General features: G+C 37.2%; 1 protein-coding gene across 1 annotated transcript; it reads right to left on the minus strand.

Moving 5' to 3' along the window:
* Positions 1–1,174: 1,174 nt before the first annotated feature.
* LOC131355671 (butyrophilin subfamily 1 member A1-like) lies at positions 1,175–12,583 on the minus strand. The gene is made up of 8 exons (XM_058394085.1): positions 12,334–12,583; positions 8,417–8,767; positions 8,009–8,281; positions 6,204–6,323; positions 5,202–5,228; positions 4,403–4,435; positions 3,534–3,560; positions 1,175–3,157 (listed from the first exon to the last, which is right to left on the minus strand). Exons 1-8 carry the CDS (start codon positions 12,389–12,391, stop codon positions 2,622–2,624), a joined length of 1,425 nt encoding a protein of 474 aa, XP_058250068.1. The 5' UTR covers positions 12,392–12,583; the 3' UTR covers positions 1,175–2,621.
* Positions 12,584–13,565: the final 982 nt, after the last annotated feature.

The raw sequence follows: 13,565 nt of genomic DNA on the forward strand, positions 1-13,565 counted from the left end.
ACTGATCACTTACTTCTCTCATTCAATGTTCAACTCTCTCCTTCTGTAATCAAGCTATCTCGTATCATCTCATTTCGCAATATTAAGGACATCAATTCTGATGCTCTTTCCTGTAGTACTGATAATCTTATGAACATTAACAATTTATCCAACCCTGATGATCTGGTTCTTCATTATAATGATGGTCTTAATAGTATTCTTAACTCTCTTGCTCCTCTGAAAACAAGGACAGTCACCTTTTCTCACTCTGCACCTTGGTCTACTTCTGAGCTCCGGCTAATGAAAGCCAAATGTCGTCAGCTTGAATGGCTTTATAGGAAAACTGGTCTTACTGTCCACAAAGATTTGTACATAAGTCATACTCTGCACTATAAGAACTGTATTGTTAATACTAAATCCAGGTATTATTCTGGTTTAATATGTTCCTATGAAGGCAAAACTAAGATGCTGTTTTCACTCTTCAATACTGTTTTTAGTCCCCAATGTTCTTTGCCTTCTCATCTATATTCATCTGCCTTTTGCAACTCTCTGATGTCATTTTTCAATGATAAAATATACAAAATTCATCTGCACTTAGGCTCACCATCCTCCCTTACTAGTTCTTCTGAATCTTACGCTATACCTTATCCTTTCTCCGCTTTCCACTTCCCTACCAATTCAGATATTTCAGATCTTATACATACAGGGGTTGGACAATGAAACTGAAACACTGGCCAATTTAGTGTTGGAGGTTTCATGGCTAAATTTGACCAGCCTGGTGGCCAATCTTCATTGATTGCACATTCCACCAGTAAGAGCAGAGTGTGAAGGTTTAATTAGCAGAGTAATAACACAGTTTTGCTTAAAATATTGCAATGCACACAACATTATGGGTGACATATCAGAGTTCAAAAGAGGACAAATTGTTGGTGCACATCTCGCTGGCGCATCTGTGACTGAGACAGCAAGTCTTTGTGATGTATCAAGAGCCATGGTATCCAGGGTAATGTCAACATACCACCAAGAAGGACGAACCACATCCAACAGGAGTAACTGTGGACGCAAGAGGAAGCTGTCTGAAAGGGATGTCCAGGTGCTAACCCGGATTGTATCCAAAAAACATAAAACCACAGCTGCCCAACTCACTGCAGAATTAAATGTGCACCTCAACTCTCCTGTTTCCACCAAAACTGTCCATCGGGAGCTCCACAGGGTCAATGTACATGGCCGGGCTGCTATAGCCAAACCTTTGGTCACTCGTGCCAATGCCAAACGTCGGTTTCAATGGTGCCAGCAGCGAAAATCTTGGGCTGTGGACAATGTGAAACATGTATTGTTCTCTGATGAGTCCACCTTCACTGTCTTTTCCACATCCGGGAGAGTTACGGTGTGGAGAAGCCCCAAAGAAGCGTACCACCCAGACTGTTGCATGCCCAGAGTGAAGCATGGGGGTGGATCAGCATCAACAATTCTGTTTTCCAACTGAGATATAGCTCTTGCTTGTTCTGTAATTTTGGCTGTTAGTTTGACTTTAGATTTTTACAAATCCACAATTTCTGTGTTGAGAAATAGGAGGGATGATTTCAACTCTCCAATGGTGTTTGAATTTATTTTAATCATTTCTTCAAGGGAGTCAGTTCTCTTGTTGAGGGCAGTGATGATGTTCTCTTGTAGCTCATGTAATGAGAGATCAGCTTTAGATTTCTTTGATGCTGGGCTATTTGATGGTGTTCCAGGGAGAGATGTACACAATCTGCCAAGTTCTTTTGAAGAACCTCTTGTTGTGTTAGATACTGCAGGGTACGAGTGGTTCAAAAGTTTCTGAAGACCTTTCTTTTGCTTTCCATTTATGCCACACATTGAAATGAAATGAAAATTTGTTTTCTCTTTTAAGGTTTTTTAAGTGAAATTTTACTTAGAGTTTACTTAAGCATTCCAATGCACTTAAAGAAACTAGATAATCCGTATAGTTATGCATTTTGGAGGAGCAACTTGCATTGTCAGCGCCATCCTGTCGCCTTCCTCATTATATTATAATTAGTATTATAACAACAGTATAAATAATCTAAACTGCCGTAAATCATTTCGTCATACTTCAGACAGGAAGTAGACACATTTCCACACATGCACAGTTCAAATCATGTTTCCGGTGGTTAGGTGGTGGAATTGCCACTGATGACGTTACACATCCCCACATCCAATCACAAGACAAACCTTACTGAATATGTACAAAATATAAAGAACACTCACTAAGAACAAACATCATGTTCAGGAGAAAATAAACAGCACTAAATAGTATCCTAAGCTGAAAACTCACCTCATTAAGAAATATACACCTGCCAAAGTGTCAGAACCTCACCTATAATAAGTGGTGATTCTTAGTGCTGGGGAAAATGTTAGTTAACACATTCAACTTAAGTGAGAGCTAGAAAGTAGCACTTTCCAAGATGTCAGCTTGCATCAGACTGATGCATCTGATTCAGCTTCATGAGGCATCTAAATCCTTCCATTCTTTCATAGTTTCTAAAAGGAATCAGATTAACAGCACACAAACTCTAAATAATCCAGTAACATCCATGTGTTTTTGTAGAATTTCTAGAGAAAAAAACAGTTCAAAATGTTAACAAATATAAATCAGATATTTATTCAGTAACAGCAGAGATGATCAGTGGTGCTGAATTACCATTTTCACTATACCAAGGACTAAAGTATGGATAAAATTTCTCAGTGAAAGACTGACCAGTGAAAGAATAGATATGAGAGCTGGACTTCACATCATAAAATGAGACCAGACCCTCCTCATAATCCACAAACACCCCCACCACCTCCACCTTCTCTCTCAGTGTGAGGGGGACATCAGGAGCAGCATAAGCCTTATATTCATTCTCATTCCTTAGTCCCACAGTCCAGAATCCAGTCTGAGGACTCCGTGGAATCCTGTCCTTCCTGTTAATGTTCTCTCTTACAACTCCTAATGTCCACTCAGTTTTCCCTCTGACCTGCACCTCAAAATAAAATCTCCCTGAGGAGAAACTCTGCTTTCCCAAAACACAGAGATAATTAAATCTCTGTGGTGTATCAGGGAGATCCTGTTGTGTGTCTCCATGTGTCACTTCTTTTCCATCAGCAGACACAGTGAGTTGAGGATGAGCTGTATCAGGATCCAGAGTCACATCCACTAAGAGAAATACACAATTTTCACACAACAAAACCAATTATTACTTCAGAGAAACACTGTGTATGAGAGCGGCTGAATAATTACTATTTTTTTAGTATGTTTACATCATATAAATAATCATGATGCATGTTGTCTGTGAGGTTGACAGTGCTGCTCAAAACAAGTTATTTCACGCCTACTACACCTTTTAGTTTGGACTAATTAACTGACTTGTGTGTGTGTGTGTGTGTGTGTGTGTGTGTGAGAGAGAGAGAGAGAGAGAGAGAGAGAGAGAGCACACAAGGTCAAGCTTGTTTAAACAAGCAAACACTTGCATAATACACAACAGAGGCTTTCATTTAACTGTACTGAAGAAAAACATTCAAATTGTTCTTACCTGCAAACAACTTCTTCATTAGAAGCTCTAAAGAACAAAACAATAAAATAGTTACTATTTAATATTTCCTAATGTTTCTAATACTTTGAATTGTCTAACATGTATTCAGAATCTGATTTCACTCATAAAGCTTTCTTCCTGTTCATAAATCTGGATATATGACCTGAGCTGCCCAGAATTTGTTAGAATTCTCTGAATTTAACATGAGAAGAAGTTGTAATTTCTACCCTCTGCTCAGATCTGCACCTTTTTGTGAACCTTCACAATGTTAATGTCAGGAACAGCTGGACAGTTCCCTGCCAGGCCCGGAGAGGGCGATGGCAGGCGAACCTCAGAAGCCTGCTGATGTGTGTCTATTGTGTTTACACTGCCTATTGTTCTCTATCCTGTTGTGTCACCTGTTCCTAATTTACCATAATGAATCCTGGTGTTCATGTCTTTGTCGGTCAATGTTTAGCTGTCCCGTGGTTACCATGTTAAGTTTTGTTTTGTTTGCTATGTTTAGTTAGTTTTCGGTTTTGTTTTAGTTTAACCACGTTATGGCTAAGAGTTAGGTTCGTATTCCCCATGTCTAGTGTTTATGTAAATAAAGCAGCGCTTCGTGGAATACTGCATATGGGTCTGTTTTCCATGGCGTGCCTGCTCATGTACCGCCACAGAGGCTCGGGTTCGCCCCCCATAAGGGGCAGGGGCGCCCGGATGTGACAGTTAAATTGTGTATCTAAGTCAAAGAGACTCAAACAGTCTAACATCCGCACAGTTACTTTTATGATTACACTGGATCAGAGAGATATTGCCTGTTTAATTTATTGTCCAACTATACTGTATAATCATTATATGATTTTAAAGCACAAAACATTAATACTTACCTGCTCTTTGCTTCTGCATTTGAAACTCTGAGGCTAAAAGAGAGAATTTTGTGTAAATTCTATATAAATAAAATTATAAACAGATTCAGCAGTGTAATGTAATGAGAAGGTAAGAGACAACAAATCAGATTGCAGTTATAAAATGTAACTGTCTTCTGATGTTATCTACATTTACAGCATTTTGGCAGATGCCCTTATCCAGAGTGACTGAGCAATTGTAGGGTTAAAGGCTTATCTTTGGAACATGATGTTACAAGTCAGTTATGAGTCACATAAATAACAAGTCATTTAATATACAAGAAATGATGTGTTTGTATCTCTTCTCTTCTTACAGAACCCTCTGTGGAGTGAAATCAGAGTAAACAGAACCTGAACCTGTAATGCTCAAAAAATGTATGAAAAAATGATTCGACTGACAAGTAGAAAAATCTTAGGATATTTTAATATTTTGGTTTTGAATGAAATTTAATCTGAAATTCAAATATTGAAAATTTAGGTTAAGAAATTCAGGTAATAAAAATGACTTTGATTTTACTCAATAAATCTATTTCCTGTTTACTTCCTGTTTATTGTATTTGCTAGCATTCATTAAAATAAACATGAGAAGGAGCTGAAATTCTGCCCTCTGTCCTGATCTGCATCTTTTTATTAAATTGTGTCTCTAAGTCCAAGAAGCTCAAACAATCTAATAACCTTACAGCTTCCTTTGTGATTACATTTGATCAGTGATATTGTCTGTTAAATTTATTTCAGTTATTTACCCAGTATGATTTATAAAAGAAAAAAAGTTCATTGTTACCTGCATTTTGCTTGTGTTTTTGAAGTTCTGAGGAAAAAAACAGATACATTTGTTTACTAAACAAAATAAATGAAATAAATAAAATAATTTGACAGTAAGTAATATAATGTACTATGACTAATATAAGTAATATATGAACACTAACAGTAAATGGATGTAGTCATTTAAATCACAGTTTCTTAGATAGTAAATGAGTATGCAGGGAATAAGCAGGGTTATGTTAATGTTAATAGTCAATAGTAAACAAAACAAATGATTAATTTAATAATGAATACTGAATAATCAACCAGCACTCATTGGTAGTTAGTAACATTGAATATTTTGTTGATTCTTGCTGTCAGAGTTAGAGGATTAGCCGTAAAGCATGCTGACAGACAAAACAACATGCTTTCTATTCACAGTTCCTCCAGCCCATGCTGCTGCTGAACAAGGGCTCTAGTACATTAGTACATTAGCTCTTGGCAAAACGGTGTGTTTAGGAGAAGCCTGATGTGTTTGATTTAATCCTTGTAGCCTATTCTGACTGTAGATTACTAAAATGCTTTTTTTCAGATGTGGTTGTGTGAGCTTGATTATGTTAAATGATTATTCTGCCTCATATAACAACATTCTGATGTACAGGGTGAGGCTCTATATTTATTAATGATATATCCTTTCATTTCTGCAGAAAGGGCTTATGGGAATAGAAGTGAATAGATTGAGGTGAGAGTTTGACTAAAACACAGTTTTTTTCTATTCTTGGGTTCTTACTATTTGTAGGACAGGAAAACCCTGTCCTGTACATAGTACTGTTTTTCTGTGTTTCAACACACCTAATCCAGATAACCAGCTCATTTATAGACCTTCCTGAATTAAAGTGAGAGCATTAAAGCAGTAAAAACATTATGTCCTGGATTTCTCCAGGAACACAGTTGGAATCTGTGTGGACAAAAGATAAAAAAGGTAAAACTGCAGTATAATTAAAGTTAAACATGTTACTGAGGAAAATGATTTAGATATTACCTTTCTTGTAACCAAAAGCAGTTAGTATCAGTCCAAAAACACATGTTACTAGCAATCCAGCAACAAGACATGCTGAAACTGCAATGTAGACAGGCCTCTTACAAACACCAAAGACTTCACCTAAAATCAAAGTTAGAAATATTTTTAAGAAATTGTGTAAGAATAATTTAATAACTACTAAATGAACTCTTACAAAAAGAACAGCAGCCAAATCACTAACAGATAAAAATAAAAAATAAAGCATAAATACTGATGCATACATACAGTGAGGGAAAAAATTATTTGATCCCCTGCTGATTTTGTACGTTTGCCAACTGACAAAGAAATGATCAGTCTGTAATTTTAATGGTAGGTTTATCTGAACAGTGAAAGACAGAATAACAAAAAAATCCAGAAAAACACATTTCAGAAAAGTTATACATTGATTTGCATTTTATTGAGTGAAATAAGTATTTGACCCCTTTGCAAAACATGACTTAGTACTTCAATCATAGATTTCTTGTAGTTGGCCACCAGGTTTGCACACATCTCACATCTCAAGGAATTTGGGCCCACTCCTCTTTGCAGATCCTCTCCAAGTCATTAAGATTTTGTGGCTGACCCTTCAGCTCCCTCCACAGATTAAGGTCTGGAGACTGGCTAGGCCACTACAGGACCTTAATGTGCTTCTTTTTGAACCACTCCTTTGTTGCCTTGGCTGTGTGTTTTGGGTCATTGTCAGGCTGGAATATCCATCCACGACCCATTTTCAATGCCCTGGCTGAGGGAAGTAGGTTCTCATGGCCCCGTCCATCGTCCCTTTGATGCGGTGCAGTTGTCCTGTACCTGGGGATGGTGTACTTGGGGTCATAGGCAGCATTCCTCCTCCTCCAAACATGGTGAGTTGAGTTGATGCCAAAGAGCTGGATTTGGGTCTCATTTGACCACAACACTTTCACCCAGTTCTCCTCTGAATCATTCAGATGTGCACTTGCAAACTTCAGATGAGCCTGTACATGTGCTTTCTTTAGCAGGGGGACCTTGTGGGCGCTATTGGATTTCAGTCTTTCATGGCGTAGTGTGTTACCAGTTGTTTTCTTGGTGACTGTGGTCCCAGCTGCCTTAAGATCATTGACAAAGTCCTCCAGTGTAATTCTGGGCTGATTCCTCGGGGTTCTCATGATCACTGAAACTCCATGAGGTGAGATCTTGCATGGAGCCCCAGACCGAGGAAGACTTGACAGTCCTTTTGTGTTTCTTCCATTTGGGAATAATCGCACCAACTGTTGTCACCTTCTCACCAAGCTGCTTGGCGATGGTCTTGTAGCTCATTCCAGCCTTGTGTAGGTCTACAATCTTGTCCCTGACATCCATGGACAGCTCTGTGGTCTTGGCCATGATGGAGAGTTTGGAATCTGATTGATTGCTTCCTTCTGTGGACAGGGTGTCTTTCATACAGTTAACGAGCTGAGATTAAGAGCACTCCCCGAGAGTGCTCCTACTGTAATCTCAGCTCCTTACCTGTATAACACCTGGGAGCCAGAAATCTTTCTGATTGATAGGGGATCAAATACTTATTTCACTCAATAAAATGCAAATCAATGTAGAACTTTTCTGAAATGCATTTTTCTGGATTTTTTTTGTTGTTATTCTGCCTCTCACTGTTCAAATACACCTACCATTAACATTACAGACTGATAATTTCTTTGTCAGTGGGCAAACATAAAAAATCAGCAGGGGATCAAATTTTTTCCCTCACTGTATTGGGTGGAATATTGAGTAGATTGTTACAGTCTAACTCAGTGTTTCAAATTGTAGACACTTACTATTAATGATAATATCTGTCTCCATCATGTGATGTTTTTGTTGAAGTCTACAGTAAAACCTGTTGGAGTCATAAACAGTGATGCATCTTTTAACACTGAAGCCCTCAGTGTCTCTGTGTATCTGTGTATCTTCAGCAGGCAGAGTGACTCCTTCTCTGTCCAGCCACAGAACAGCCTCAGGTTCAGGGTTCCAGCCTCTGGACTCACACACTAGATTAATCCCTCCTGAGTTATCATAACTCTCCATCCTGATCACTGGGCGGCTTCCCAGAACTGTGGGAAATAAAATGTAAATAAAAAGTATTCTTTTAAATATACTGAAATCAGTTAACTGTAAACTCCAATATTTAATTATTTTCTGCTCATTGCCAGTGTAAAGATTGTCCGTGACATGGTCAAAAATCTTACCCTCAACAATAACATGAACAGTGATGTCATCATACCAGGATTTGTCCTCAATGAGACACTTATATTCTCCTTCATCAGAGACTTGGAGAGCTGAGAGTTTGAGTGAAGCGTTGCCTTTCTGTAGCTCCTCTTTAAACAGTGATGTTCTTCCTCTGTAGGACTGAGCCTGGTCTTCATTTCTGTCTCTGTGATTCTTATAATAATGCACTAATGAAGCCTCTTCATCTAGTCTCAACCACTCCACTGTCATGTCCACAGCACTGGTGTTGGGTTTGATGAAACAGGGCAGAACCAGATCTTCACCAGCTGCTGCAACAAGGGGAGCTTCTGGACTAATCACCTGTAGTGGCTCTGTTTTCAGAAAATAAAAAAATACTTAATGTGTGTCTATCTGTCAGGGACAATTCCCTACCAGACCACCAGAGAGGGTGCTGGCAGGTACATTGCTATACCTTGTTGAATGTCATGTGCTTTATGTCATGTGCATTTAAGAGGAAGTTAAGCACACTAATTTGCATTGCTTTGTCAGAGAGCAAGGGAGGAAATGAAACGTGTTAGAATAGGAGAAAGGATAATATGGTGTAAGCTGCCTATTTTAATAGTTCCCATTATTATCATCAACAACAAGGTTGTTCACACTGGACATCATGTCACACACCTTCTGTTGGGTATCTGAATGTTCTGAAGTAAAATGAAACTGCAATGAAATCGACACATCCAGTGTGCACCTCCTCAGATCCACTATAGGCAACTCGCCCCTATACTTCCAGTATTTTTACTTAGTTTCCACCTTCTTTCCACATCATTATAGTTGTGCAGAGAAGAGCTGCTTTTATGTTTTACTTGCAACAATAGATATTTACTTGCCTGCAAAAAATGATGTGTATTCTCCTTGATGTGATATTTTAATCAGTTACATTGTGCATTCATTTGGACTGTCATTACGCCATGTATAATTTATTTTAATGAAACAATCATTTAATCATAAATGCTTGTGGACCAAAGAAGGATAGATTTGACCGATATATGGATGGATTAATAGATCGATAGGTAAACAGACAGAAAGCTAGATAAGCACAGAGAAATGATGTCATGAAATTGCAGGTATAACAAAACATTTTTCCAATGGATTTTATTTTAATTTTCCAAAAAATAGAAACTAATAAAATGTTCAAACCAAAGTAAGGTTTAATGAAACCACACGAAGATTTCAGTAGCGTGGCTGTTAGAAACTTAACGGTAATAGCGCAGTGCAGGCGCTGCAGCAAGTACACAAAGCAGTACACTTTTACATAAAGAAAGTAAAATCTATCAAGTAATAATTCAAATATATATTAACTTACTAAACACTTTTTAGAAAACTGTATTAAACAAACCAAATAAAACTACATTTACTAAAAACATCAAACCATGAATAGTTTTAAAAAGTGCAGATTGGACATTTCATCTAAAATTTCATTTCCACTCCCATCAGTTCACAGTGACCTACTCTATACTCATAATAGAAATGAATTTATTTTACTGCAGACTTTTAGAGTAGTTGCTCTTCAATTAGGCCAGAAGGCACTTTTTAAGTCATTATAATTGGAAAATGTAAAATTGAGTGGGTGACTACGGAAGCCCAGAGATTGAGTTATTTTGAGGGGACAGCAAATTTACACTGTTATACAGGCTGTACACTCACTACTTTACATTGTAGCAGAGTGTCATTTCTTCAGTGTTGTCACATGAAAAGATTTAATAAAATATTTGCAAAAATGTGAGGGGTGTACTCACTTTTGTGAGACACTGTATGTGTGTGTGTATATATGTGTGTGTGTGTGTGTGTGTAATATAAGTGTATATAAGTATGTATGTATATATATGTATGTGTATGTATATAACAGGTCCAGTGTGGCACTTTGCAGCTTCAAACAGGCAGAAAAAAATATGGAAATGCTGCTTGTGTGTTTAAGAAGACTATTGTGTAATAACAATAAAAAAATGGTGTGTAATCATGATAAAAAAATGACTTGTTTATTTATATAAGAAAGGAGTTAAACAAATGAAGAAAATAAACAAATGAAGAAAAATCAATGAAGACATTTCTTGGGATAAGAAGAGGTGTACCTTGTGGAGGTGTCCAATTAGATCATTTTAGTACTAGATTTAGGTCACAGGGTCACATGACCTAGAAGCTAATAAAGAAATAGTGTTTTTTGTAATAAAAATAAAAATAAAAATAAAAGAAGAGATTCTTTGGGATACAAAGAGGTGTACCTTATGGAGGTGTCCAATTAGATCATTTTGGTACTAGATTTGGGGTCACAGGGTCACATGACCTAGAAGCTATTGAAGAAAGTGTTTTTTTGTTTTTTTTTTAATAAAAATAAAAAGAAAAGAAAACATTTTTGGAATAACAAAGAGGTGTACCCTGTGGAGGTGTCCAAGTAGATCATTTTAGTACTAGAGGGTCACATGTCCTAGAAGCTATTGAAGAAATCGTTTTTTTTTAATTAAAAAAAATAATTAATAATAGCAAATTAATTCACATGATACATAATTAATACTATCAATTAATTCAATTTTTATTTATAAATAAACAAATGCTGTTTGCCATGCCGCATGCCATATGTATATTTAAGAAGAAATTAGAATAACTGGGGAACGTAGTCAGTTAAGTAACAAGTCACATTTCAGTCGTACAGAAATTTGTCGACCGTCCCTAAACTAGCGCTTCCGAATGTCTGTCTAATGTCCGAATATCAAACTAACTTCACCGCGGTTCTGATTATGTCGTGATCACAAGAAAACAACTTTTGTTATCATGAGATCACGAGAAAATTAAGTCGCGATCACGAGAAAAAAAAAAAATTATTATTATAATAATATCACATGGCCTCTCTGGGCTTCCGTAGGGTGACCCACTCATATCAGTTTATTATAATCTACCTAGTAATTTTATTGTAAGACGCACGTTTCGGCGCTATTACCGCCAAGAGTCTAGTCCACACGTACATGGGTATTTTTAAAAATGGGGTTTTTCCTCCTTCTTTTTAAAAAAAAAATCTCGTCCACATGAAAATGCAAACACATGGTCTGAAGTGCTATCAAGAGCATGCAAAACCAACAGACAGCAATATAATCTCAACCGTAAAGCCATGTTGGCCAATCAGAAGCCCGAGACGCAGACTTCACAAGCGGTGTTGCCAGATTGGCTGCATTTCCCATCCAAATTGGGCTGCTTTTGGTCAAGTCTCACCGGGAAAAAATTCATTGGGCGGGCTGGTTTTTTATGCAACAGGCAGGTTTTTATTTTTAACTACAATCATGATCTTTTATTAATTTTCTATTCAAACAAGCTTTGCAATAAAGTGTAATATGTAATGTTGACATTTTAATTATATGGTTGAGTTTAGCCAATAAGGTTCAGGAGAGTCTTTGTTGTAATTGTTGTACTCGTTGAGCCAATATCACAAAGTTATTAACTGTTATAACTGTTTGTTATTGTATTAGTTATAACAGTAGGCATTTTGGCCTGGTATTTATTTTTAAATGGGCGGGTTTTAAGCTGTATTTGGGGTGGAACTCTTCAATCCAATCTGGCAACCCTGTTCACAAGCCAAAAATCTCTGGTTTCGGTAACACTACAACCGGAGTTTTTGAAAAACTTCACCCTGGCAGGAGTTTTCAAAAATGTTCGGTTTCAATGACTGGATGCTGCGTTTGCGTGTGGACGACCGACCAAACCGCATAAATAAGGCTGCGGTTTTAAAACGTTTGTGTGGACAGGGTCTAAAAGCTGCACAACTTAAAATCTACATGTGGGTGGATAGAACAATGCTTTCAGAAAAAGAAGGTTTAACCACAGTAAACAATTTGAAACCTTAGAATTCAGTATAACACACACACACACACACACACAGTAGGTGTGTTACCTGATTGAGATTCCATAAAGTTGTATAGGACAGTCAGGAGAGTCACACACAAAAACATCCCTGAAAGAGTTTATCTTTATCGCTCCAGTCTGTTTCACAAGATAAATAGCACTATACGAATTACACTAGGTGCACAATTCATCTGATCTCAAAACTCAAAATACTTAATAATTAGTTGTCTCAATAAATCGCTAAAATAGTAAAATACGCTAAAAGAGACCCTTTGTCTCAGAGGTCTGTATCAGGTCTGCACCTGTTTTTCCGGGTTGAAGTGGGGACTTTTAGGGAACTTATTTACATATAACCGTTCAACCTAAAGCATGCATTCTGGTTATTAAAAGGGTACTCCACCCTGAATGATTTATATAGTACTCTATGTAATTATTTCTAAATTAATTTTTGTAATGACATTGCAGGTTGACTTTATTAATTTATAGTGTTTAATGTACATGTTGATGATTTAAACTTTGGTTTAACCAGATTCTAGAGTGATGCAGCAGAGCTTTAGTCCTTCAGTCTGTCCAGCTCTCTGAACTCCTCATCTGTTTATGAGACTTAAACAGAGCTCTCCTTAATCCTGTTTTACACCAGACTGCTGTAATGCTGTGATCAATGCACTTCCAGGTTCATTAAACTGCCCTTTACACCAGACACTGACAGAGTATTTCATAACAAACAGCACATGTGTAATGTTTCCATCTGCAGACTCCTGTAACAGTGAAATCTCTGGCATCAGTTCAAAGTGCCACAGTGCATAGACGTAAAAATCAAAGTTTATGTAATAATATATAGTGGTAGTGCATGTTTAGTTCTGTTTCAGTTAAATGTTATTTGTATAGCAATTTTAATAATGGACATTTACAGGAATAAATCATTTTAGTAAATAAATTAATAATAAATAAATAACAAGACACAGTGTAAATGAGTGTTAATGGGCAGTGAAGCCTGGGATATGGAGAGAGAGAGTCAGGGAGAGAGAGAGAGAGAGAGAGAGAGAGAGGCAGAGAGAGAGAGAGAGAGAGAGAGAGAGAGAAAGAACTATAGTTTCTATCTTAAATATTTCCCAGAGAATTTAATGGAATTAATTTAAATGGGAGGAACACTACTACTAAGAAGAAGGAGGATTACACTGCATCAGTGGCCAGCTATATATCATGAAGTGCATTATTGATGTTACCGTCTCCAAGACCATGCACCACATGCCCCAACCAGAACCCATGGATGACTGCAAA

Source organism: Hemibagrus wyckioides, linkage group LG07, assembly GCF_019097595.1.
Source record: "Hemibagrus wyckioides isolate EC202008001 linkage group LG07, SWU_Hwy_1.0, whole genome shotgun sequence".
Taxonomy (NCBI): Eukaryota; Metazoa; Chordata; class Actinopteri; order Siluriformes; family Bagridae; genus Hemibagrus; species Hemibagrus wyckioides.

What these genes read in the sequence shown, in the direction of transcription:
- LOC131355671 (XM_058394085.1), bottom strand. Translation starts at nt 12,391, where the DNA reads ATGTTTTTGTGTGTGACTCTCCTGACTGTCCTATACAACTTTATGGAA. An exon ending in TGTTCATGTTATTGTTGAGG is followed by an intron (nt 8,282 to 8,416) that starts GTAAGATTTTTG and finishes TATTTCCCACAG; the next exon opens with TTCTGGGAAGCCGCCCAGTG. An exon ending in GACAGATATTATCATTAATA is followed by an intron (nt 6,324 to 8,008) that starts GTAAGTGTCTAC and finishes CTTTGATTTTAG; the next exon opens with GTGAAGTCTTTGGTGTTTGT.